The sequence below is a fragment of the Pituophis catenifer genome, unplaced genomic scaffold (genome assembly GCF_029215685.1).
Source record: "Pituophis catenifer annectens isolate HBS135680 unplaced genomic scaffold, rPitCat1.0.hap2 SCAF_2, whole genome shotgun sequence".
Classification (NCBI taxonomy): domain Eukaryota; kingdom Metazoa; phylum Chordata; class Lepidosauria; order Squamata; family Colubridae; genus Pituophis; species Pituophis catenifer.
In genome coordinates this window covers 145,459,960-145,487,150 of record NW_027256882.1, presented here as the reverse complement: position 1 = coordinate 145,487,150, position 27,191 = coordinate 145,459,960, and the positions used below count along the sequence as shown (strand labels likewise).

At 37.0% G+C, this 27,191-nt stretch overlaps 3 protein-coding genes and 1 long non-coding RNA gene across 5 annotated transcripts in view; 3 read left to right on the top strand and 1 right to left on the bottom strand.

Moving 5' to 3' along the window:
* GNA13 (G protein subunit alpha 13) overlaps positions 1–9,228 on the top strand; it is a 45,938-nt gene extending 36,710 nt beyond the window's left edge. For both annotated transcript variants that reach the window (XM_070937731.1, XM_070937732.1), the window contains 2 exons: positions 1,875–1,925; positions 4,356–9,228. In XM_070937731.1, the coding sequence (XP_070793832.1) occupies positions 1,875–1,925; positions 4,356–4,928 (624 nt within the window). In that variant the 3' untranslated portion in view covers positions 4,929–9,228. The remainder of the gene's footprint in view (positions 1–1,874; positions 1,926–4,355) is intronic.
* A 76-nt stretch (positions 9,229–9,304) lies between these two features.
* Positions 9,305–15,427, bottom strand: LOC139312712 (uncharacterized). Its single transcript, XR_011600025.1, has 3 exons — positions 15,268–15,427; positions 12,707–12,796; positions 9,305–9,698 (listed from the first exon to the last, which is right to left on the bottom strand). It is a non-coding gene; the product is annotated as an uncharacterized lncRNA (long non-coding RNA).
* Positions 15,428–15,920: 493 nt separating this feature from the next.
* On the top strand, positions 15,921–26,120 carry AMZ2 (archaelysin family metallopeptidase 2). Its single transcript, XM_070937729.1, is given in 8 exon segments — positions 15,921–15,990; positions 18,455–18,737; positions 19,340–19,513; positions 20,291–20,320; positions 20,323–20,499; positions 23,057–23,220; positions 25,251–25,427; positions 25,965–26,120. Coding segments are annotated over 8 exon segments (1,182 nt in total). The 5' UTR covers positions 15,921–15,960; the 3' UTR covers positions 26,112–26,120.
* Positions 26,121–27,021: 901 nt separating this feature from the next.
* ARSG (arylsulfatase G) overlaps positions 27,022–27,191 on the top strand; it is a 127,664-nt gene continuing 127,494 nt past the window's right edge. The window contains exon 1 of the mRNA XM_070937725.1: positions 27,022–27,094. The gene's annotated coding sequence lies outside the window, so the exon portion shown is untranslated. The remainder of the gene's footprint in view (positions 27,095–27,191) is intronic.

The window sequence follows — 27,191 nt, the reverse complement described above, 5'->3', positions numbered from 1 at the left end:
GTTATAAATCACATGAAGGCAATTATCTTCCCTCTGGGAGGGGAGAGAGGGAGAGATGCTGTGAATACTTCTGGTTTTGCTGCCTCATTTAAATAAAGTTGTCTTGTACAACTATGCCAGTGTTACTTTCATTCCAGCACAAAATTTGGTTGTGTGTGCATTGATTGGAAAATAATTTTTAAAGCATTTTATTTGCAAACGGTTGCTAAACAAGAAGTGTTTATGAATATTTCTCAACTTTAAGCATGTAATTTTTGCTATTTTCTCACTTCTCCAGTCAATGGCTCCAGTCAATGATAAGACAAGTTGTGATTGATGCTTTATTGATTAATATACTTCTATGTGGAGGATTGGGGTGTGTGTGCATAATAGGATGACAGAATCATTGAAAGAATAAAAAAAACCTATTTTGTTTAGATTTGAAATGGCAATTTTGAATTTGAAACAGTATTTTGGATGATGATGGATAATGGCAATAACAATAGGGGCAGCATACATAGAATTACTTCATCCAATATTTTCCCATTTAAAACTTTGTAAGGTAGATTGGGTGAAAGATACTGATTGGCCCAGTTAACAACCAAGCTACTATGTTTGAGAAGGGTTTTAAACTTATCTGTCTCCTGTCTTACCAGTATATAATATTGCCCCTCCACGTATTAAAATAGGAATTTTAATTTTAATTGTATACGTCTTATCTTATATAAAATCTCCAAACATTGGACACGACTCAATAGTTAAAATGACAACATATATTTTATCAAGTTTCTACTTATGCTATCCATTAAAAGATATAAGCATTTTTGGATCTATGCTAATATTAAATATGGAGATAATCCCCCCCCCATCATTTCATCACTTCATAGCAGATCTAAAAATGACTGTTGTAGAAAAGTGGGACATAGCAGATCAAGTGACAAATTGTTAAACTCAATATATTAAAAAGTTTCAGGCAGTCTTAGAAAGTCTCAAAAAACACACTGGGTTTTTTTTTACATGTAAATGTTAATTGATAAGATACTTGTAATCTGTCTCACAGGTAACTTGTATCTGTATAACCAACTTGTCTCTTCCTTTCTCCCACCCACCTCACCCCAATTTACATCTTACATCAATCTAGCCACTCTGCATCTGATCAAATAAGTTGCAGCTTACAAAAAAGTATTACTTTTAATAATCTTCATTAGTGAGAGAAGATACTAGCAGATTCCTGATTTTTGTAACCATAGACCAACAGCACTTCTCCTAAAATATAATACGCTAAGAGCATAATATGGAAAGAGAGTTATCACTAGATGATGCACAATGACCTGCACAATGGAAGCGATTCTGTTGTTTTCCAGAATAGTCAAAGGTACTACCGTCTTACAAATGCTAAATAAAATTTTAAACATAAATGTTGCAGAATGAATGAGTAGGAAGAACCATTTTGTAATTTGTTCAGAAAGCAAAATGTTTTGGGGAACCTCTGCGAGCAATTATGTAGAAACCTTTCTCTCTCTCTCTCTCTCTCTCTCCCCCTCCCCCTTAAGTAATTTTCCTTATTCATCTTTCTTTAAATAGGATTTATAAACTGGTGGTAATTTACATACTCTGGACCAGTACATTGTCCACAGCCCAAGTATTAAGGATAAATGCTTGTAACCTTCTAAATAAATGTACTTAACGGCATAATTCATCAGCTCAATAGTTGTAATGTGTGTCAAAGATCAAAATTCTCAGTGTATTTTACAGATGAATATTTAACTCATCTGTAAAATGTACTAAGAATTTGGTTGCAACTTTCATGGACAAAAACCTTATTTTATATTAAATTGTTCTTTAAAAGTCTGTTTCAGAGCATAATTAATAATTGTATTTATCCTTCACTTTAGGGAGAATCTATAAAATATTTTCTGGACAATTTGGATAAACTTGGAGATCCAGTAAGTTTTATTTCTAAATTTGGTATTTGTATTACTATGAAATGCTATAAGGAATTTTGTCTTAAATGAGAAGATGTAACCATTTCCAAACTATAATTACATTTTATTAATATTTGATTGCAAACTAAATGTTGTAGACCCTATGATGTCCTAAGATCCAGTGTCAAACATTGATATTGTGTATTGATATTGTCTACTGTTTGCTGATTGTTCCAAAGCCACTTGAACTATAATTCTTGACCCACCTCTCATAGTTTAGTGGAAACCCATCCATCTATTTCTAGTTACTAATTTAGGAATTTAAAAAGACTATTGACTTTGGTTAATGGTTTCATTTTAGGTAGTATCCAGTTAGGTATAATACCTGTCCATTTTGGATACATTACACATGCTCTTAAGAAATTTACTGTATTTTTTGCACTATAAGACACATCTGACCATAAGATGCATCTAGGTTTAGAGAAGGAAAACAAGAAAAAAAACATATCAGGCGGAGCCTGAGAGGACCACAGATGTCCTCTCACGTGCCAGCTCTGCCTATTGACTCCTGCACTGTGGAAGACAGAAGAGGCGGGATTCAGCACTGTAAAAGCCACGGCCCAGCTGCTCTCCCCCAAGGACCGGCTTCGACACACAGACATTTCCACCCACTTTCGGGGGGGGGGGGGATGCATCTTATGGAGCTAAAATATGGTTTATCTTTATCAGTTATCAGTGGCAGAAAGGCCTAAAGCAGGGATTTGCAACCTTAAACACTCAAAGAGCCATTTGGACCAGTTTCCCATAGGGGAAAAAAAAAACACCAGGAGCCACAAAACCTGGGTGGGCATGGCCAACTCGATGTCACTCACTCCTAGTCACATGACCCCTTAGCCATGCCTACCCAGCCAGACAGGGCAGAGAACCAGGAACCACAAAACCTCTCTCCCCCCCCCCTCTGAATCTGTTCCCCCCACCCCGTATCTCTCTCTCTCTCCCTTTATCTTCCCCTCTCTCTGTATCTGTCTGTCTCCCCCCTCTCTGTATCTTGTCTCCCCTCTTCCTCTCTCTCCCCCTCTCTGTATGTGTGTGTGTGTGTGTGTGTGTGTCTCCTCTCAATCTCTCGGAAAGCCCAGCAGGCTCTCATTGGGGCTCTTCACTACTCCTTTTCCTTATTTTTGGAAATCTGGGTTGGCTGAGGAATGAGCACGAACCGCAGTGGAGATTTTCTTTCAGGCGACCCTCCTTCTCCTCACACCCCCTGGCCGGGGCCAGGAGTGTGCGCATGAGCAGGGAGACCCTCAAGCGAGCAGCCACCCGCCTTTGCTGGTCTTTGGCTGAGCCCACTGGCTCGCTTGAGGAGGGTCTCACCACTCATGTGCACACTCCTGGCCCTGCTACAGCTGGCCATGGGGTCGCGAGAGGAGGAGAACGGTTGCCCGAAAGGAAGCCTTCGCTGCAGTTTGTGCTCGTTCCTCAGCCAGCCCGGATTTCCAAAAAGAAGGAGTAGCAAAGAGCCCCAATGAGAGCTCACTGGCTTGGCCCAGCCTCGGCTTTCCTGACCCCTGGAATGGGTGTGCAAGGTTCGGTGGCCCCATCCCCCTTTTCCCGCTGCCCTGAGCTTCTTAAAGCCACAGCTGGGTGCTGCAGGCCCATCCCCCTTTCTGTCGTCCCTTCCTCCCAGATCTCATTCCCACCCCACCAGCCCTTGTTAACGAGGCCAGTGTCGGTCATCGTCGGGTCGGGCCAGTCTCTCGGAGCAGAGAGCAGGTTGCGTGCCTCTCCAAGCAATTGAGGCACGCCCAGCACCAACAAGGGCTGGAAGAAATGCCAGCAAGAGTGAGGTGCTGGAGAATCAGACCCAGCCACTTTTCCATCCATGGCCGTCGCCTTACTTTCTCAGGCCAGGCGAGGAGTGACTGGGAGGGCGGGGCGAGGCCAGCCAGTGATGGGACAGGAAGCTGCAGCAGAGGGCCCAAAGAGCGGCTCCAGACCATGGGTTGCCGGTACCCAATCTAAAGCATGGAAATGAGGGTTCCAATAGGTTCTGTGTTATTGTTTAGCATGTAAAAATGCCATTTATGTATACAATGCTTTTCTCACTCAAATACCCTTATTAAAGTATGTTAAGGTGACGAGGTTGAAGATTACTCATCTGTCAAGGAACAATGAAATTTTTGCTTTCATGGACATTATGTAAGGTTACACATTGCTTTATATTCTTACGTTACTGGGTACCAACTTGCCTCAATAAAGCAGGAATCTAAAATAAGGAATTTCATTATTAGTTTGCTAAAAGCTGACTCTTACCACTATTCTAACTTTTGATATTGCATTTGATATAATCATTCTGTGGATACTTAAAATTTAAGCTTTTTCTCTTTTCAAATGTAAGATCATTTATTTTATTTTTCAGTAGTTGTATTAACAACTCAGATTATTTCCCCCCAGGATTATCTTCCCTCCCAGCAAGATATTCTGCTAGCACGAAGACCTACAAAAGGAATACACGAGTACGATTTTGAAATTAAAAATGTTCCCTTCAAGATGGTTGATGTAGGTGGCCAGAGGTCAGAAAGAAAACGTTGGTTTGAGTGCTTTGATAGTGTCACTTCAATACTATTCCTGGTTTCATCAAGTGAGTTTGATCAGGTACTTATGGAAGACCGGCTAACAAACCGTCTTACGGAATCTTTGAACATTTTTGAAACTATAGTCAACAATCGGGTTTTCAGCAATGTGTCCATCATTCTCTTTCTAAACAAGACAGACTTGCTTGAGGAAAAAGTGCAAAAAGTGAGCATCAAAGACTATTTCGAAGAGTTTGAAGGAGACCCTCACAACTTAACAGATGTCCAAAAATTCCTGGTGGATTGTTTTCGCACCAAACGCCGAGACCAGCAACAGAAGCCCTTATACCACCATTTCACCACTGCTATTAATACAGAAAATATTCGTCTGGTATTTCGTGATGTCAAAGATACCATCCTTCATGACAACCTCAAGCAGCTCATGCTACAGTGATGTTGAAAAGACTGATTTCTCTTAATAGTTTACAGCAGGAGTTTAAAAAGTAAACCTGGTCTTGTCAGACCTCATGATGTGTGGGTAAAAGCTGCTGCTGTTCTTATTGCCAATTTCTCTTAAAATCAAAATCTCTTCCTGTTCATTATCTTGAATCAGTTTTAACTTTTAATACTTTTTTTTAAAGCTAACTCCAGGTTTTAAATTATTCTGTCTTTTTCAACTATAAAGCCTAAACTATTAACTTGTAGATATGTGCTTGAAAGAAATTATTTGGAAACATGCAAAGTTCTTTGAACTGGTTGGATTTTAAGAGCGCTATTGAAGAGTTTTCTGATTTAGACAACCACCATCAATTGTTGTATATCGTAAATGGCTTTGCTTTGTCAAATAATTAACCTATATTTCAAGTTTACAAATGCACTTCTGCTTCCATGCCAATAGAAAGTGCTTTTAGATGGTACCAGAAAAAAACAAAAGTTGCCACCAATTATTTCAGTCAAAATGAATCATACATCTTGGTCTTGTTTGGTTTTTGCTAGATCATATAGTTTGACAAAAACCCATGATTTTACAATTTGGGCCTCAGCTAACTTAAACCAAAAAGCTGCTTCCTGCAGCTTTGAGAGTCCTTCTCAGTTGCCATGAATAAGCCATTGTCTGAGAACACTCCTTTTTTCATTTACTAAGATATTGTGAATTGGATAATGGTGGAAGCCAAGCACAAAATTTGTTTTTCCCAAACAGTAATTCAGTTTATAGATGTCAAATGTAGCTTATTAAAGAAAGCTAACACACTGAGTATATACAGCTATAGTTGACAGTAGTGGCCATTATATTAGCTAAAAAAACCTAAAATTGAATTAAAGTGTAAAGCAGATGAATGATATTAGACAAATGACACCTTAAAAAGGGCAAAAATTAAAAAAATATTCGACCTTATGGCTCAGTTACACATGTTGAAGACTTAATTTTGCAATGAAATAATCAGTAAAAATAATAAGCTTTGTTGATGCTTTGGTCAAAAGCCAGTGTCATCTGTAATTCTGAATATCTTTAATTATACATTTTATTCTAGGTTTTACTATAGAGCTTTAAAGAGGATATTTACAAAAGGGATTGACACTTGGGTTCTAATGTTTAATGCAATAAAATATATTTGCTTTGCTTAAGAACAAAAACAATTAGCAAATTTCCCTTCTTTATTTCATTTGTTACACGGGCCAAATTTAGTCATTGTTCTAAAAGGAACCCAACTATTCTGTAGTTTTTATAAAAGGAAATCAATGTTTTTGTATTTTTGAAAAATACGTTTTTGCCATTCGTTAGACGGATAATTAAGTTTTTGTGCCAATTGAATGCTTTAACAGTAATTGGTCTAGTCCAGTACCAGTAAATGGATAACTGATGCAGTATCTTATAATCTAAAGTGCCTCTTGGTTTTGTTTTTTTTTAAACTAATAGTGGCCTTACAGTGAATACCAGTTTAGCTGGTTGGAGGAAAAGAGCTTCAAAATCATAACAGGCAAGAGTGCAAATAAATGATCATTGCATTTTTGCTAGAGTACAAAGCCAATATAATCAGAACCTTCAGGATTCTAGGGTGAAACAAAATGAAGGAATGCCATTTTTTCTATACTGGTATTTTAGAATACTACCAGCACTGTTAAAAAGAGGGAAGTGAATGGTATTTTGCAAGACCCTTTAAACCTAGCCTTTTTTTTTAAAAAAAAAAAAAGTACTTCTATCTAGCAGTTAAATCCATCAGAAGTTGAAATGAAACTATACATACAAAATGAAATATCAATTTTACAACTCTGCTGACACGAGTATTGTTCAGAGCAGGAATGTCAAACTGGTGGCCTGCGGGCCGGATGCGTCACGCACAGGCCACGCTCATCCAGTCTGACAGCAATGTGATACGGAAATTTTGACACCTGTGGTTTTCTTTTGTACTCCAGGAAAATAACTTTTAGAGGACACTGAGGAAATTTATTAAGGTAATGTTTCATTCTGGAAATCAAATTAAATCAACTGTGGAACACGTTAACATAAGTGATCATTATAAATCCCAATATATTTCATGTATATGGCCTTATATGTATTTTAAGTAGCTGTAAGGGACTATGATTTTAATGATAGGGTGGTTTTTCCCTTCTTCCACAGATCTGCTTCTATATCAGTCATATATACAGAATTTGAGAGTGGCAAAATTGGTAGGAAAAGTAATCCAGAGATAGCCAAGTAGTACTTTTCCCAGGCATTTCTCCCCTCAATTTATTGTGGACTTTTTTTTTGATTTTTTTAAAAAAGAATTATTGGAAGGATAAACTGTTGTGCCAATTTTGGATAACTGAAATACTGTAACAAAATCTTTGCTGAGAGAGATTGAGTCACGGTTGCAATGGTTAAATCACCAGCTTACAAACCTGAGGATCCTCTAGTTCAGGGGTGTCAAACTCAAGGCCCAGGAGCCAGATCCGGCCTGCAGGATACTTAGATCTGGCCCATGGAGCCGCCCTGGAAACAGCAAAGGACCGGTGCACAGTACTTCTGCCAGCAAAAACTGGCTCCCAAGCTCTATTTTCGGAGGCCACAGCTTCCTGCAACCTTCTGCTAGTAAAAATGGAGCTCGGGAGCCTGTTTTCGCTGGTAGAGCGCTCAGGCTATCACAGGCGTTGGCAGGAGTGACGTCAAACTGGCCACGCCCCCCCCCCCCCACGTCAAACACAACCCTGATGCGTCCCTCAATGCAATTGAGTTTGACACCCCTGGCTCTAGTTTATTGCTGGGGTTTTTTTTCTTTCTTTTTTCTCTTTTATTACTATGGACTCTAAACCTTGTTGGGTACGGACTTTAATGTCTCCTTTGGGGTATCTGGTATTTTTAAATATAATTTTAATGTGTCTATAGTCTAAAATAAAACGAGTTAAAAAAATCTTGCTAACAAGAGTGGCTTAGTTTTCTCAAGTACAATTCTTTCTTGCCAGAGGCCTTCATAGAAACATTTTTATAAACGTTTTTAAAAATTATTTTTATTTGGTGTTATAGTTTCTCAAATTCATGAGGCCTTTTTAAAAAGTATCTAGATTACTTTTGACTTTAAAACAATTGACCTTTTTGTATTTTAGATTTTCATAAAATTCAGTATTTTAAAATCTAAAGCAGAATTATTTAAGTTCTTGCATAATTTCTTTTAAATTTTAACCAGGTCATTTTTTAAATAAACACAGTATTTAGCCTTGTGCCTTATTTTGCAGAAACTCAATACAGAAAATTATTTCTCAAGGCTTGAGAAATCCTCTATTTTCTCACTGTGAAATAGGTAAAAATACAGGATAGAACGGAGCTTTGCCTCATTCCCAATTTCCTGTACTGGTAATGCCAAAGTATAGTTCAAATATAGCTTATTGACAAAACAAAGACATCGGAAGGATCGTCCTGATGCTCTGTGACCACAGTCTGGCAGAAGCTTTCTCTCAAGTTAAATTTGACTCAGTTTTGAATAGAACTGGACATTCATTGTATTTCTACAAATGTTGCTGAACTGCAACCGCAGTTATCCTTCCTAACTGGTTATGTCAGCTTGCATTGCTAAAAACTAACGTTCAACATTAGACAACCATATATTGCCTGGCCCTATTTTAAAGGATATATTTAAATTGAGATAACAATAACAAATTTCTTCTTAAGTTGTTGGGTTAGGTTGTGTGTGTATTATGGTCATCTGATCAAAAAGCAATTACGAACTTCTGATCAATGGTACCACAACTTAAGTCTTATTTTAAAATCAGGTTAAAATATACAGCACTGCAATAGTGTCCTTGGCAGTTTTGTTTATCTTATACTTGAAAGCAGATGATTGCCAATTATTTAAAACTGCTTTCACTTTCTTCAACAGCAGCAACAGGTTATGTATTATAAAGTTGTTTGTAAAACATATTTTTTAATGACCCCACAGAATCTTTAATGAAACCATGATTTGTATTACTTTTGTATAAATGAGGGATATGTTTTATGACTATACTTTTGAAATATGTGTATCTTCTGTAATTTTCTAGGGAAGAAGAGAATCTACTACTTTGTAAATTTGCCCCACTCCTTTTTGTCCATGGTTGGCAATAAATTATTTCTAAAGAAAGTCTTCAAATGTATCATTTAAAATGGTTTGATTACTAAAAGATGAAACCTTCATTTAGTAGTTCATTGCTCTCTGTACATAATTTGCAAGTGTTCAAGCCATTACTACTGCCTTGTGTAAAGTAAATTACTGACAGTAAATAAACAATATACATCCTCATGAAGCCTGTATTTCTGTACTTTAGAAGTGTTTTTAATTAGTTTTCAGTACAATTATTTTTGACTACCTAGATTTAAGTAAACTTTAAGCTATCCACTAAAATTGATTTTAGTTTTGTGGTATGCTTTAGTGATTTTGCAAAGATTAAGGAATCAACTTTGCATAATTCACAGGTAAAAAAGTACTGTGTTGACGTTAACTGCAGGGTGTATTTGATTTAAATCAAGTCTAAATCACGATTTAAATCACTAGTAAAAAGGCTTAATTTAAACCAACTTGATTTAAATCATAATTTTTAAAGAGCAACTTCATCTGTCTGGCAGCGGCTCCTCCTGACCCGCTGTTGTCTCATCAACAGTTCCATTCACTTTAATGAGATGGCTGGTGATGCAGCAGTGACACAACAAGGTGAGGGATGTGGCAGGCAGCAGGTGAGTGGATGCCTGCTAACAGGCACTGCCATGATGGATCTGAAATGACAAATGCCCTTTAATATATGTATAAGCTGCTTAAAAGGTTTCACTTTCATTTTTATTGCTTGCCCTTCCTCCTCACACTTGAGAGTCTGGTGGTACAGATGGATTTCTCTTCAAACAATCATATAGTTTGTAGAGTACATAATTTGCAAAACAATGAGATAAAGGAATATTCCTGAACTTTGTTTTATGATTTATCTCATGGTTACTGTGAAATTGTGTGAAAGCATCAATGCAGTGCATGTTATCTCAGCTTGCAGAGCTTGGATTCATTGAGTGAGTTACAAAAAATGTAAATAGAATATAGTTTCGTGCTACATAATTCAGCTCCATTTCATGCTGAATAAACTAAATGATTAATGTATCTTAAATAGAAAACTATCTTTAGAAAGATTTTTACTCCAAAAGCATTTTATTAAAATAAATTTGATTTAAATTTAAAAAATCTGATTTTTTTTAAAAAAATTAAAAATCGATTTTTATCTTCCCTGGTTAACTGAGAGAAGTTAACGTTTCATAAAAAGAACAACAATTACACTTTCTGTGCTAAGTAGGATTTCAATGCTTAACTAAAGACGAGCATCAAAACTACAACCTTCCTCAATTTGTTCTCTGCTCAAAATAAGCCATTGTTTTCGGTCTTTCTTGAACCTTGTGTTTTAAATGCCCTGATTCACAAACTAAGACATGAATAAACAACTGCTGTTCGAGTTCATGCAACATGGTAATCCACAAGAAGCAAATCACATTTTTATGTAAACTGATTTATGAACCAAGTTAAAAGTATTATCTTGTCCTAAAAAAGGAATTTGAGCACAGTATGAACAGAATATATTAGGAAAGAGATTTTGATCTTTTATGCAATGCCATATATGTGATTGATCTTGTTATTTCTACCTACCTAGAAGTCTTGCCTGTGTTGAGCAAAATTTCTCAAGTTTTCCTTCTCTTTAAAAGTAACTTTGAGATTGCACAATGACATGACAAATGGAAAAAATCTCCAATTCCAGCCAAAATGACTGAAGCAAGCTTATTTGAAGGCCAACCTCTAGCCAACAGAAAAATTCACCAATCTTTTTTGACTTTTAAAACTTACTGGCATTAAATTTGTTTGCATTATTTTTTATCCAACTACTTATATCTTGTTATTGTTAGTTGTGAAATCGTGTCCGACCTATCGTGACCCCATGGACAATGTTCCTCCAGGCCTTCCTGTCCTCTACCATCCTCTGGAGTCCATTTAAGCTCACGCCTACTGCTTCAGTGACTCCATCCAGCCACCTCATTCTCTGTCGTCCCCTTCTTTTGCCCTCAGTCTCTCCCAGCATTAGGCATTTCTCCAGTGAGTCCTTCCTTCTCATTAGGTAGCCAAAGTATTTTGAGTTTCATCTTCAGGATCTAAAGAGCAGTCAGGGTTGATCTCCCCTAGTACTGACCAGTTTGATCACCTTGCAGTCCAAGGGACTTGCAGGAGTCTTCTCCAGCACTATAGTTCAAAGGCCTCAATTCTTTGGCCTCAGCCTTTCTTATGGTCCAACTTTCACAGCCATACTTTACAACTGGGAAAACCATAGCCTTGACTATACACACTTTTCTTGGCAGGGTGATGTCTCTGCTTTTTAATATGCTGTCTAGATTTGCCATAGCTTTCCTCCCCAGGAGCAAGCGTCTTTTAATTTCTTGGCTGCAGTCCCCATCTACGGTGATCTTGGAGCCCAGGAAAATAAAATCTGTCACTACCTCCATTTCTTCCCCATCTATTTGCCAGGAATTGAGAGGGCTGGATGCCATGATCTTAGTTTTCTTAATGAGTTTCAAGCCAACTTTTGCACTCTCCTTCTTCACCCGCATCAAGAGGCTCTTTAGTTCCTCTTCGCTTTCTGCCATTAGAGTGGTATTATCTGCATATCTGAGGTTGTTGATATTTCTCCCGGCAATCTTAACTCCAACTTTTGATTCATCTAGCCCCGCCTTTCTCATAATGTGGGGCTAGATGTATACAGCCTTGCTGGACTTACATCTACAGATACTTAAATTTTCAAATCAAGGCAAATAATGCAAATACAATAGTATTCATTACCTACAAGATACTTAAATAAATAACATAATTTAGTAGCCAAACCTTAGTACCAAAATCAGAGCAACATATTCCTCTTTCCCTTAACATTTTCTTTCATGTTAACAAATAATTGCACATCAATCTCTACAGAATTGTAAATAACAGAAGCTGCTTTTCTTGCCACTTGCCACTCCTAGGCTAAAGCAACTAAGATACCTTCACTGACTCTTAATTCTTGCTTGCTTAAAAACTGACCCATTCAGGAAAGGTATTATGTTGTACAGGTAGTCCTCAACTTACAACAGTTCATTTAGTGACCATTCAAAGTTACAACAGCATTGAAAAAAGTGACTTATGACAGTTTTTCATACCTTTACAGCATTCCCATGCTGATGTGATCAAAATTCAAACACTTGGGAACTGATTCATATTTATGACTGTCACCGTGTTCCCGGGATCATGTGATCCCCTTTCACAACCTTCTGATAAGCAAAGTCAATGGGGGAGCCAGATTCACTTAACAAACCTGTTACTAATTTAACTACTGCAGTTTTTCACTTAACAACTGGCAAGAAAGTTTGTTTAAATGGGGCAAAATTCACTTAATAAATGCTTAGCAACAGGAATCTTGGGCTCAATTGTGGTTGTAAGGACTACCTGTATATCAGTTGTTTTAGTAGCTCCAAGAATGGAGGTTTTGTCTTTTGTTTTTCCTATGTATCACATTGTAGTAATTCAGCAAACTCAGTTTAAAATATCATTGTTTTAATGTGAACATAAAATCTCTTGCTTTCTGTTTCTGGATGTATATCACAAGGAACAATTTTTTAATGAAGAGACTTGTTTAACTATGCATTCTAAGAATACTGAATATATTGCTTGCAATATTACAAGCTGATTTAATTTGATATTTTTTCTGCTGTTAGAAATAATATGCACTCACCTGTTATATATCTGTCAACCCTTGGTGGCTTTCATGGTATATAATAGCGCAAAACATTTTAAACACCCATGGTACTATATATTAAAATACCTATAGAGACAAGGAACAATCATGAAACCCTCAAATAAGAAATATTAACAGCAAGTAAAAATACAAAAAAGTAAAACATTATAAATTCACAATTTTATTTATGAATACATGAAGTTAATTATGAAGTATAAATATAAATAAAATATATAACTATAAAGTTATAAGATTATTATATCATAATAATGGTATATTTTTAATTGTAAATGGATTTTAGTTGGGGTGTTTTAAACTTATTGGGACAAAATTTTGTTTAATTCTTTTTTAAAATTTTAAATTTTGTATGTGATGTTTTTATTCTTGGCTGTTCACTGCCCTGAGTCCTATGGGAGAAGGACGGTATAAAAATCTAATAAAATAAATAAATAAATAAATTCATATAACTACAGTTATATTATGAACAACGTTGCTGATACATTCTCTTACAAACTTTTAGATGGCTTTGTCTGACCAAAATCAAACATGGAGTACATATTTTGTGGTTTTATAATATTCCAACAGATGATTGGTGTAAAAGTCTGGCAGGATCAGTATTACAACATACAAAACCAAACATGAGGAACTGCTGAATGCTGTAACAATTTCAAAGGACTTTGTTCCATACTTATGTGGCTGCATCTAATTAGCATATATTAATACATTCATTTCTGTTTCCAAAAGCTAATGTTCTAATGAATATGAATGAAGTCTTATATAAAATTCTGAATACTCTAGTATTCATCCATATGCCCCCATCCCTGTACTGTACACAAGCTAAACTGGAGCAGTTATTCCCAGATTTGGCAATCAAAATATCATTGAAATTATATGTCATTGGTATCAATTGTAGTGGGAAGAGCCCTCATTATATTCTCTTAAAATTCTAATCAATTTGCTATGCTGCTTTGAAGCTAAACAATATTCTGTTTGTATCAATCATGTCAAAACCTTAGCTGCCTGATGTAATATATTATGATATTGTCAGGTGTACTGATCAGCTCTGTTCAGGAACATCCAGCAGCGAGTATTATTTTCGCACAATATTGGAAAGGTGAAGAGATAAGAATATATTAGACTGTGCAGAAATAGACAAACTTACATTGAAAATTAAACAGAAAGAAGACACAGAATATTATCAAACATGGAATTTATTCTACCAATGGTTGGAAAAAAAGGAGGAAGAGTAAAAATGGCATCTGTATTGTTAAGAAAATTGTATACCCAGACAACACGATGTTTATTAAGCACTAATGTAACTAATAGAAAGTTAATACCATAAAATTGATTTTAAAAAAATTAATTTAAAAAATTAGCTGCCCAATGTAATATATTATGCTATTGTCAGATGTACTGGTCAGCTCTGTTCAGGAACATCCATTCTTCACTAAGTACAGCTAGTCCTCCCATTCACAACCATAGGGGTGTTGCAATGGTCTTAAGCGTGAAAAATGATTTGAAGTCACTTTTACAGTGCTGTTGTAACCAGTCACTAAACAAATGGTCATAAATTGAGGACTACTTGTATGTGTGTTAATACTAATCCCAATGCTTGGGTTGATTTACAGAACCAAAACCAGTGACTTAGTTCACACAAGTGAGCCACAAAGTAGCCAGCCACACTTAAGCTCAGCATACTGTGTAGAAACTCACCATTGTTTACTACTGTGTGCAGTCTGACCAAAATAATTTTGGCAGTCAAGAGGCCAGCCTTCCACAGTTCACTGCATAAGCAGCCGCAACACTTCAGATGTTGCACTTTGGCATGGGGGAGAAAACATCCCTCCTTGTGTGTGCATACAGAAGCATTCCTGTGCATTCTGTATAAAGGCTTCCCTGAATCCCAACTACCTACCTAGGGGTGTGTGTTCGCAGCAAAGCTTTCATTTACAGAGCTGTCTATGGAGATTCTCAATCATCCAGGTCACCTTTTGAAAAAGCACCTTTGGGACATTTACATTATTCATCCTAAAGTCTGCAGCCGACTACCACAAACTTTTGGCGGGATACGCCTGCCTCTTGCTGCTTGGCGGTGGGGGGGGGGAATGTAAAGTGTAATGTCGAAACACTTTCTTCATTCCTTCAGAGATGCTGGCTGCATTTCCACAGCGTTCTTAATTGCAGCTTATTGAGTTCATGTTCTTTTTTGGATTCAGGGAAGCCCTTGGCTAGTTGTTGTCCTTTTTTTTTTTTTTAACCCACTGGGCACACCCAGCTTCCAGGATTAGTTTATGGCTCCGCGTCGTGAAAATGTACAAAACTGGGTTAATTTACTAAACCTTCAGCGAGCTTGGCGTATGCCAACAGAGCACGCCATCAACGCTCTGCTGAGGACCACAAATGTTTCGGGCGGGCATGCCGCAGTTCTCCAGCGACACATCCAATGTCACAGTGGCAGCAAAAGCAACACAAAAACGGGCACATTAAAACTCCCAGGCCTCCTGAGACACACAGACAGACAGACAGACAGAGACACACACACACACACACACACACACCTCGCGCGTGGGCAGCGCCTCTCCTGAGGCGAGCCCGCGTGCGCCTTCGGCACGTGGTCTGCCGACGTGGAAGTACGAACTTTCCGAGAGAAACCCCTCGAGAAGGCGCGCGTCGTCGCGCTCAGCCTCCCAGCCCGGGCTTTTCCAGCCCCGCCCTTCGCTCTTGAGGCGCCAAACGACCTGCTTCCGTTGAGACTGCGGCGGGGTGGGGAGAGAGAGAAGGAGAGGGGCGGGACCGGTAGCCTAGCAACGGAGACCTGAAAGCGGTAGGCCGGCCGGACGATGCGTGCCTGCGTGCGTAGGGCGGTTATCAACGGTGGCAGCAACAACGGGCAGCCCCGTGCAGTGAGTGGGGCGCGTGCCGTTTGGGCGGTGTCAAGGGGGGGGCGGGGCGAGGCGGGGCAGCGTCTGCTTCCTGGAAGCTGGAGATCAGGGTCAGCTGCATCAGGCAGGGGATGGTCTGATTTGGGCGCCATTTAACTAGAAGAATAATAACTATAATACTAGAATAACTTTAGCTTTATTATCACTTTGAATGTGCACTTTTTAATTCTTTTTTAATTTTATTTCAGAATAAAATTGGCTCTTCTTCTTCTTCTTCCGGGATGTGAGCTTAAGCTGAAGATCAAATTATTCCCCTCGCAGTATGTTATGTTGCTTCTATATTAAATCACTACAGAAATTGACCAATATATGTACGTAACATGGGGATTTAAGTCAGACGTGAGTAAATGGGGACAGTGGAAGGCTTGCCTGTCTTAAGTGATAGCTACCTTGGTAAACATGAATGATTTCAGAAAAGTGATGATGATGATGATGATGATGATGATGATGATTGATGATGATAAGCAGAAGCCAGATCAGAACTAGTTACCCTTCCTGTCATGAGAAATCCCAGCCTACTGCAGGACTGTAGACTAGTTTGAGAAACTGAACAATAACAACAAAATCCTTCAATATGGCATTGGCAAATCATTTTTGCGGTGTTGCCAGAATAATGGATGTGTCCACCTGAACTCAAACTCCAGGTAGAGGTGCTTTGCGATGTCCTGTCATCCATAAATTGCAGCTGAGGATTGGGAAAGTGCTTTGGGAGCACTATATTGTATCAGGAGAGAGCGCAAATGGAACAGGTAGTTGGTGGAAAATGGGGGCTAATATTAAACTGCATCTTCAAGTTCCCCCTCTTAAAGAATGAGTTGCTTATCATGGAATTGAGAGGATTTGATATACTAGCCTAATTCAGAGGAAAATGCTAAAGCAAGTTTTAATAAATGACTTACTACTTTGCTTTCTGGAACTACAAAATACAAAATACAAATTCAGTAAAGTAAAGTAAATAAAGTAAAGGCTGCTGGATTATCCAGTTAAATTTTCAATTTTTCCCAGAATCCAGTGAAATTTCAGAAAATGAATGTAAAAACTCACTATTACGAATATGCAAACATATGAATATACAAACATGAGACCTGCTCCCAATAAATTACAATATCCAAGAATGTGTTTATGGTTGTGTATGAAAAACAGCTAATTAAAGATTAAAATTCTGCTTGCCATCCAGTATATATGGATTGCAAAAATATTTTGTAGAATTATTGACAAAGGAAGGTACTAAAAAAATTGTTACTCCTTCAGAACTTAAAACATTTTTGGAAATATATTGTAGAAGAATACATTTTGAAACAGGTTCTGAAAATTTAGCTGAAGAACAGGTTTCCTTAATTTATGCTTTCTTAGTTAAATTAGAAGGATCTAATTTGCTTCCCTAATCTCTATGCACAGAATATGAGATTAGATTTGTGCATAAGAAAAGCAATCTCCTCACTAATCTTTACTACATCACAGATAATTTTTGAAACCAAGAGGACTTTCAAAAACATGGAATTTTGAAATATGGTTTGGAATATGGTAGTTCTATGTGTTATTTTTAGAAAGAAATACTTCCATTGGAGATTATCAAGTGTTGGACAAATAAAACAATTATTTTAGCTTTCCCAGCCTGTTGAAAGTTGTTTGTGGGTGTCATTGATGTGCAGTGAAAAGTTATTTTCAAGACTTAGTATATAAATGCAGTAAATGCATTCATATTCATCATGATAATCTCTTTTGGAATAAGAAATGATATGCAGAAAAAGAGTAAGAAATAATAAACCAAAGAAATTAATGTATGAGATGAGACAAAAGAAAGGAAGGATAACTGTTTCTAGTTTTAGATGCCTTCATTCTCTCTTTTTGAGGATCTCATCAATTCATCTAATGTGTATGCTACACATATGTCATAGTGGACTGGCACCAGGGAAATCTAAGTTCAAACTATTGTTATCACTAGATGACTAGGCCATTCCCCCCAGCCCAGCACAGTGACTTACCAAGTTGATCTGGGGGAAAGTAGACCAAGTTCGACATATGCCATCTTGAATTCTTGTATGAAAGATGGGATAAAATCTAACAATTAAATGTTGTACTTTGAGATGTGGGTTGAGCAAAAGATGGCAGAACACAATCTTAAAAAGAATAAAGGAGTCTCCATAACAGTCACTTCACAGTGTAACCTCATCATTTTAAAATGAAAAATACATGGCCTGTCCACTAATGATAGAAAATGGAAAACTGCTCTAATATTCCTTTCTACAGTTTAATGTTTGCAGATGTTCCAGATGAGCATAACTGAGAGGAAAATGTTGGATGTGCTGAATCATGGACTCAATTAAATAATACAATAAATTATATGTACCACAGAGATTAAAGTTGTTATGAATTATGCCTTATATGAGAATCATCTGGATACTAGTTGGCAATAAATCTCAAACCAACATTGCATGTACTCGATTTTTTTTAAAGTTGTGATCCGTGAACTAATTCAGGAACTAGACTGAGGACAGCTTGCAGCAAATCTTTCCCATGGTGATCGTGTCGGAAAGCAGAAGTTGGTTATGAAATAAATAGTTGGTACAGAAATAGGAAGAGAATGGAGAAGTTGATTGTTGCATGGGTAGGACATGATCCTTGCTGAATAAGCACTAAGCTATGTTGCGTGTCCAGGGCTTGGCTTGTTACTTATCTGCTTGCAATAAGAATCAGAAGAATTTGCAAGACTTAACTGATGGCAAAGAGGAACTGTTTAAAATAATGTGCATGTAAGAGCCAGATTTCATAACCAGTATTCATCTTTGTTTCTTGTTATTAGATGAGGGTAATAAGGCATTCTGAGGAGGCATTGAAAACAGCTCTTCTCTCCAAGGACAGACAGCTTTTGAAGCTTTATGAAAAGTTTGATCCTAAGGAGAAACATTTGCTGAATGAAGCATTTCAACCAGACAGTGCTCTTTTTAAACCTATAACTCTGGAATCTGAATCAGACTGGATCTCCTCACATCCAGAACCCACCCAGGATTTTTCACAGTTTTATCATGACCCCTGCAGAAATTTGCCAACCCAACAGAAGAGACAGATTTACATCCAACCTATTGGTAATATTAAAGAATCAGTTATGAAAGTGTTAATTGAGCCATTAATTAGCCATTAATTAAAAAGGCAGCTTTCAAGCTTTCCAGTTGCATAATTGTCATCCAAACCTGGTTATTATTGGGCCAGTTTTTCAGGATAATTTTCTCTGAACTGATAGAATGAACTAAAGAATTCTACATATTTCTACAATTTCAGAATGTGGGCAACAAGAGATAGTGGTGGATGAGTTTTTATCTTCTACTTGAGAAGGTTGCTAAGGCAGTCTGAATCTTCATATCACAACATGTAGGAGATCAGATTTATACTGTATCTAATGAACAGTAGATAAAACATAAAGCTCAATTCAGTGCAGGCTTAAATTCAGAAGAATCTATTTTGAGTAATAAAATATGATATCTGCTCTTTATATTGCATTGCTATTTTTATTCACTAAGTGTTCTTTGGCTTGTCTCTTGTCTTTTAAAATAAGCTAATTGTTCCTACTCAGAATTGTATAGTAAGATAATTACAAAGTAAAATTAACATTTTACTGTTGTATTATATGATTTTGCCTATAAATAGTGGAAGGAAAAAACTGCTATAAACTAATGTTTTCTGGACCTAGGTTCTTTTGGAGATGCCAAAGTTAGCACAGATGTCTACTTGAAATGGCTGAGAGATTACTGTGAAGCATTTTACTACGGCCTGACTGTAAGAATCCTAGACCCAATGCCAGTTTCACACACAGGTTGCGCTTTTCGAATCAATGAATACACACACAATCTGCAGATCCATGCAGGTACGAGGAATAGACAAAACTGCTAGATTAGTTCATTCTTGTGGTTTTGATCAATTTTGTCAACTGGATTGTAAATTTCAGGTGTATTCAGGTACTCAGTCACCTTATTGGTGAGTTGGGCAGCATATAAACTTAATAAATAAATACAAATACATACATTTGTAATACTATTTTCATCAAGGAAAAAAGGCTGACATTCTTGAGTGACTTATTGTAATCAAACGTCAAAAAAGATGATGCTCAATGAAGGATGAACTTGACCTATCATAGGTTAGAGTTGCTGTTTAGGCCTACCTTCTGTGTCATTATTGTGCTCTTCTTTGCTTTGCTTTGCTTTGCTTTGATATGCTGAGCTACAGCCTATTCTGTGATGAGGTTTATTAAGCTGCCCTTGAAGTCTGTGTATTTGTTTTTCTGGGAGTAGAGATATCTATTTCTCCTGGCCAGAAGCAGAGATCTTTCATTTCATCTCTTACCTAATTCTTTTAATTTAAGGATGCTGAGGGTTGAAACTAAAATCTGATGAATACAAAATGTGTGTTGTTGAAATGCTGTATGATTCTTCCTTTTGCTGGTGGTTTTGTACAAACGTTAAATAAATACTCCATCACAAAACAAATGGACCATGCTCAGATTTGTCTACAAATTTCACATTCATTTTAAAGGAACTAAATTCAAAATTATTAGGTTTAAATTCATAGCCCTTATACCACCCCCCATCCCCACTTATATGATATGTAACTTGGAGAGGTCATCTTGATATCTCTCTTATTTCAGGATTACTGTTATGGCTGCAGTTCTTGATTATGCAATTACTGTCTTCTGTGGAGAGACACTGATACCTGTTTTTCATACAGGGTATCTCTTGAGTTATCTAAAGAAAAAAAAGCCAAAGGATGCTTTTTGTATTGTGGGAATAACCGTGATAGATCTTTACCCCAAGGACTCTTGGAATTTTGTCTTTGGCCAAGCCTCCTTAACAGAAGGTATGTGGTTGGCTTCCTTTTAACTTCTTAGGATGTCTTATAAAATGACTCTGGCCAATCATCTTTTCATAGTTCAGATGAAATAGAATTACCTGTGAATATAAACAGAAAATTACTTGAGAATTGTTGTGACACTACTAAAAGTGCAAAAGAGCGGGGGTTTTGCACTGCAAGAAAACTAGATCTGCAGATTTTCAGTAGAAGCCAACTTTGTGCAGGAGTCCTAGCCTGTTGTTTTAGGCATCACCAACTGGTTCCCCTTAACTCAGATGCAGTTTAGTATACCTTGTGTGAACATAACAATATCCTTGCATTCTTTGTTTATCAATGTTAGAGGAGTAGGTAGAAACAGGATACTGCTTTTGTAACTTCAGGCTGCATCAGAGAGCATTGTATTGCAAATATTGTATGTCACTACTAAAAAGTAAAACTAACAACTACAGTCAGTTTTGTTTTCTGCTGGCTTCGTGGAGTTTTCTTGATTGCACATTGGTATATCCACAGTTTTATAGTTTGCCAGAAATTATTTTTAGTAGGCTGGAAAGAATTTTGAAAATGCAGGTATTACACTTCATTCTTGTGTGATTGGCCTGGTTCCAGTGCCCAGCATCTTGGGAAAAGATCTTCCACACAGAAAAATAAATCTTTTAGTGGCAAGCCCAAGGATTATGTAATTAATTGACATTTACAGGATTCACACATTTATTAGCATGCTAAAGTACAAAATCATTTAAATCACTTCATTACGCATTAGTGCAATCCCAACCTCAGACTGCTGGAAGAGTGCATTGAATTCTAATATAGCTCTGATTATATGAATCATCTTCCACAGTATTTGCAGTGTAGAAACATTCTATTCATATGTAAAAACTGACAGGCAGTGACATTCTATTTTGAGGAATATTTAAGGATTGGGTTTGGCTTGAATTTTTGTTGCAAATTGCTGGAGATACTTAAAGCCCAGAGGTTATTCTGTGGAGTTCAGGCACTTGAACTCATGGACCTTTGCAGTTTGATTACTAAATACTATCCAGTATTTACTAGATCCTGGTTCTCAGTGGTTTTCAGGAAGGAATATATAAAGGCTATCAGAATAATAAAGTGTGTGGTGGGGAGGAAAACGTTATTGTTTTCAAATTGTTGGTCATGAGTTTTATTGTACTGTCATTGACCAATAGAGGGCAGTGGTAGTACGTTTGAAGCCTTTTTAATAATAAAGCCTAGGAATCTTTAATTTGCCATCATGAAGTAAAGCATTTTTATTAATGGTCATACATTGGATATGTATGGCGGCATATAAATTAAAGTAATTATCATCATCATCATCATCTTGATATATATGTTTGCAAACAAAATATTTTGGAAGGAAACATGAAACCATTGGAGAGTTAGCATACTTTCTCAAAGCATCATTTTCCTGACAAAAGACACATTCTTCTCTGAAATGGTTATTTGCACAAATGGGAGTTGTGGTAAAGTTATCTTGTAATATTCCATTACCGATAGAGGAGAATATTTGTAGCTCAGAGTTGAAATGAGGGGGCCTTGGTGCTCTCTGAGCTCAGTTGTTTAATAGAATAACAGTTGGAAGGGACTTTGAAGGTCTCCTAGTCCAACCCCCTGCTCAAGCAGGAAAATCCTACACCACGGGTGTCAAACTCGCTGCGTCACATTGCTGTCACATGACGTTTTGCGACGTTTTCCCCATTCGTGGAGCTGGGGTGGGTGTGACCTGTGCGTTATGCATCTGGTCCATGGGCCACCAGTTTGACACCCCTGCCCTACAGCATTTCAGACAAATAGTTGTCCAGTCTCTTCTTGATGTGCGCTGTGCACTGATGATGTTACCTAGTTTGGGTAATGAAATGTCTGCAAGGAAACAACCAACCTCAGACAGCACCAAGGACTTCTCATATACCAGTCCTTTTTTCAATTGTGTAGAGGAGGCAATTAACTGAATACATGAGATGTCATTAAGATCCTTTTGGTCTTTACTTGGGCTCCATTTCTCCTCTCCCATTTCTTCTGAATTGCCTTTCCAAATGGGTTGTGCTAAACCCCAGTGCAGAAGTGTTTTGGAGGACTTTTCTGCCCTTTCTAAACTCAGTTGCTAAGTGGACTGTTTTGCAGCTGAATTGGTCGAGGTGGGATGAAAGAGAATACCTTTACTTCAAGGCACAAAAAGATAGTTGCTCTGAAACAAAGAGCCCCCCCCCTTAAATATTTGATCTTTTTCCAAGCCTAGGAGAACACTTAACTTTGGCATTATGCCAAGGGCTAGGCAGTAAAAAGTGATTACGTCGAAGATTAAATTGAATTTAAATATAATTAAAATAAATAGTCCTGAATTAAATATAGAATATGATTTATTTTATTTAGTAATTTCTTCCTCCTGTCATTTTAAAAGTTACAGTTTGAGACAACGCTCGGGGGTTTGAAGTGGACTGCAAGGTTTCTGTACTAGAAATATTCTTTTGGATATGTATATGTATGTATGGTTAATGCAGCAGTCTCCTGTTGGTACAACTTTAATTTGAATTTCCCTTTGTTTTGTAAGGAGTGGGGATCTTCAGCTTTGCCAGATATGACAGCGACTTCTACAGTGCAAACTACAAGGGCAGGTTGAAAACAGCGAAAAAGCTTCCTGTAGCTGACTATTCTGTGTTTGATGGTTACTATACACCTGAGATCACAAGTCAACTACTACTGAGATCCTGCAAAGTAAGTGTTTCAAATTACTAGAGTTGTATTGAGTTATATTATATTTATATTATATTGAAAATTAAATTTCTGTTTTAATATCCTCATTTCTTGCTTAGTTTTAAAGCAACTTCAGCTTTTTTTATTAAAGGAACAGTAGCCTATTAAAAATTTTTTTAACATGTGGGTTGTGCGCTTAGTGTGTCCCAACCTCAGCAATTTTAAGGTCTAGGGACTTCCACTCCCAGAATCCCACAGTCAGCTTGCTGGGAGTTGTGGTCCATGCATTTTGAAATTGCCACAGTTGGGAAATCCTGGCTTAGAGCCTGGGAAGCTTGACTGGATTGGAAGTGTAATAGCCTTGAGGTTTATTTTTCTTAAGCTACATGGAAATCTCTTGAGAAGATTTCCTCAGATTTACATTGCAAGGAATCAGATTCCTTTATTCCTACAGTTTTATAGTTAATATATGCCATGTACTAAATAATCACAAATAATTGTTATAATTAAAAGTAAGTTATTTTGTCATCTTTAGAAATGAAATGACTTGAAATGGATATTACAGTGTCTTCTAGGATCACTCACTCACCATCATTGCAGCTGTCAGCACTTCAACCTGCATTTACTCTAGTGCTGACATAAGGAGAAGCGAAGGCGTCTGGAAAGGGACGTTTGACTTTTCACCTATTTATTTTCCCCTGGAGATAATATCCCGTAGGAGATGAGATGGGAGGGGGGAAATTCCTTTGAGCTGGAGTAGATTATGGGTAGAATGACTTGGAAGATGGCCAATGAGTACAGGGGAGTGGGGAACGGAAAGGGAGGGTTTTGGGGCTGGAAGTCAGTGTTGACTTCGATTGGAGTCGGGTTAGAATGTCGTGCTTAAATAAATAGGAGTTTTTCTTCAAAGATTTTGTTTGAAATGCAATTTATTTGAGACGACCTCAAAACTTGACAGCAGCATTATAAATCCTAACTTTTAACTACTATTTTAGCAGAATTATTATTAGATGCCACAACATGTTGAAATTGGTGGTGAGGAAAGAGCAGCTGATTAGGTTGGCATCACAAACCTAGTCAACACATTTTAGCCCAACTGGTTGTGAGGATTCAGCTTTTTTATTTATAGGTTAATGTGTCACACAAAACCAAAAATAATTCCTACCACAGGATAAGCATCTGATATGAATACCACAACTCCCTTCTTCGATGATTATTTTGTTGTTATTAATCTAGACTAAAAATATTAAATTAATTCATGTGATCATTTGGATATTGAAATCATGCAGAAATGTGAGGACCCTTTGTTTCACAGGGAGATCATTGGCTTGTGGATTAGAGGAAACTTTTGGAAGTTAAAGCTTGAGATCTGTTTTGGGTCACTATTGTTATTGTGCTTTTCATATCTTAGAATAATGTTAAGTACAATTATACTGAATTAAATATTGTTTTGTTAAAAGATTAAAATGGATTGGTTAATATTTATATTGACTGAAAAGTCAAAAGGTAAATTAAAAGGGCTAAATTATTTTTATTTGATTTGTTTGTTAAATTTATCATTTGCCTTTCTCTAGGTGATCAGATAGCAAAGTATGAGGTTGGGGTGAGAGTGCCTGACCCAAAGTCATCCAGCACATTTCTATGGTTGAAATTGGCCTTGTATCTGGCTGTCTCCAGTTATAATCCAACACCAGTCTATCGCACTGGCCAATTCTACCTTTTCTCAAAAAATCTCTTGTGATCCAAACCGCGCATTGCAACTACAATTATTGAAGTCCACAATCAATAGACCTTATTAGTCAAACATAATGAGAAGGCTGGTTTAAGTAGAATTCTTCCATTTATATTCTGTGGCAGAGCAAGAATTCAGTCATCATTTTTCGCACTATAAAATGATTTTGCCATCTACATTATTCCACATCCTGCAATGAAAGTGTATACTCTGATTTGAAAACTAGTTAACTGTGCTATAGGGACTATTAAGCTCTTATTCAGCACAACTGTTGTGGTTTTAAGTTGGCTTATGTGATTTGGCTATATCTGTGTTTCAGACTTTGACTCACGAGATTGGACACATCTTTGGGCTCCATCACTGTCAGTGGTTACAATGTGTTATGCAGGGATCTAATCATCTGGAGGAATCAGATAGACGTCCATTAGACCTTTGTCCTATTTGCTTGCGCAAGCTGCAATCTGTTCTTGGGTTCAGCATTCTGGAAAGATACAAGGTATGTCACTTCAGGATGGAGCCTTGTATCCTTTAACAGTGTGAGAACTGCTTTAAATGATGCTCTTTCCAGCTCTGGCAGAAATGAGAAATTCAGATTATGCAGAAGGGATTCTATTACATTGCTTCACTGGATACCAGTGTCCATTCTGTGCTGTTGAGAGTAATGATGAGGTTCAAAACAGAGTTAGGGACTCAAGTCAAAAGTTATAGATCTGCTCAGCAGAATAACAGGAAAGTTATTGCTGGGTAGTGTGGACTTATAAAAAAACCAAGAATTTTTGAAAACTTAATCCAAAGATCTGCCACACCCAACCATTTGTATGTACAGAATTGGTTTACCACGTATGGCTTGTTTCATTGTTTTCTTTATGACATTAAGGAAATGAAATGTGTCTCTGAAGAAAATTGATCAGCAATACAGTGTGAAAAAGAAGTCATCAATGTAGAAATTTGACTTGATACTAAATAGCTAGCCTGTATTTTCTGTTTTCTTACTGTGCATGCCCATTTTGAATAATGTTTCTAATTCTTTTAGGCGCTACAAAGATGGATAGAAGATAAAGCTAATGGAACAGAAGAAGGGCACAGCAGTGAGGCTAGAGGAGGATTGCCAAAGCCGGTGGAATCATTTACAGAAAGTTATGAGATGCTTATGAAATGCTTAGACGTTCTCCAGAAATAGGTTTGCTCTACAGGTTCAAAGGGAATGCTCTTATTATAATAGTATAATCACTATTAAAATATGGTGATAATTAAATATATTTTAAGTTAAAAGCTAAAAAAACCCACTTATGGTAAATATTTAAGCTGTTTGTTCTATATGTTTTCTTTTGTCTCTATTAAGTTACTCTTTTTCCTGGAATGTCTAACACAATCTAATAACATATTATTTATTTCTTATATTGAAAGAGTTAAGCTGTGCTGCAGTCCATGGAACTGCTGTCAGGCATCTGAATTAGTTGCTTCGTCCACAATATTGATTGACAAATCAAGCCCTGTTTCTGTCTTAAAATACCTGCTTACATGACTTTGGAATAAACATCAGCAACTTAAAGGTGCAGAGGCTCTGTAAAAGCGAAGTTTTTAGCGTGTTCCTAACAGCTAAAGAAGCTACATATTTTACAGTTCATAAATAAAAATGCTATTCTTTCTTCAGAATTGAAAAAGGAAATAATTTGGAGAACTGATGGTCCTCTGGATGACATTGAGCAATGACCTGGGAAAGAACAAAGGAGAAAGAGGAGAACTACACAAGCACAAGGACATTTTTTAATGTCTGATTAATTTGATTAAAGTGTGTATCCCTCTTTATAAGGTCTGGAACATTTTTAATGGGAAATCTATTAAGATTTAGGAGTAAAAACTTTCTAATTTCCTTGGTTTGGATTATTAATATATGGCACAATAGTGCTTTCATCTTAAATCTAAATCCAATTAACATATTTCCTTGCCTAATTAATGTTAAGCATATTTTTTCTCCTCTTCCTAGCTCGGTAGATTGGATTTCCTACTGTGTATAATTTTCACGGTTAATTTTAGTTGGACGGGCACTGACTTCTTCCAGGATGCTTTCTGATTTCCCAGAAATTAATGTTTGACATGACAGCACCTTTAATTTTGAAAGGATACAGAAATAATTTCTTTCCACGCAAGAAATTTTTGCAGGTATATTGAGAATTTCACCTGACAGACAAAAGGCATATTGATCATGTTACCCAGATTTTGGGTATATTATATTTAGGACTCTTATTTTAGAAAAAAA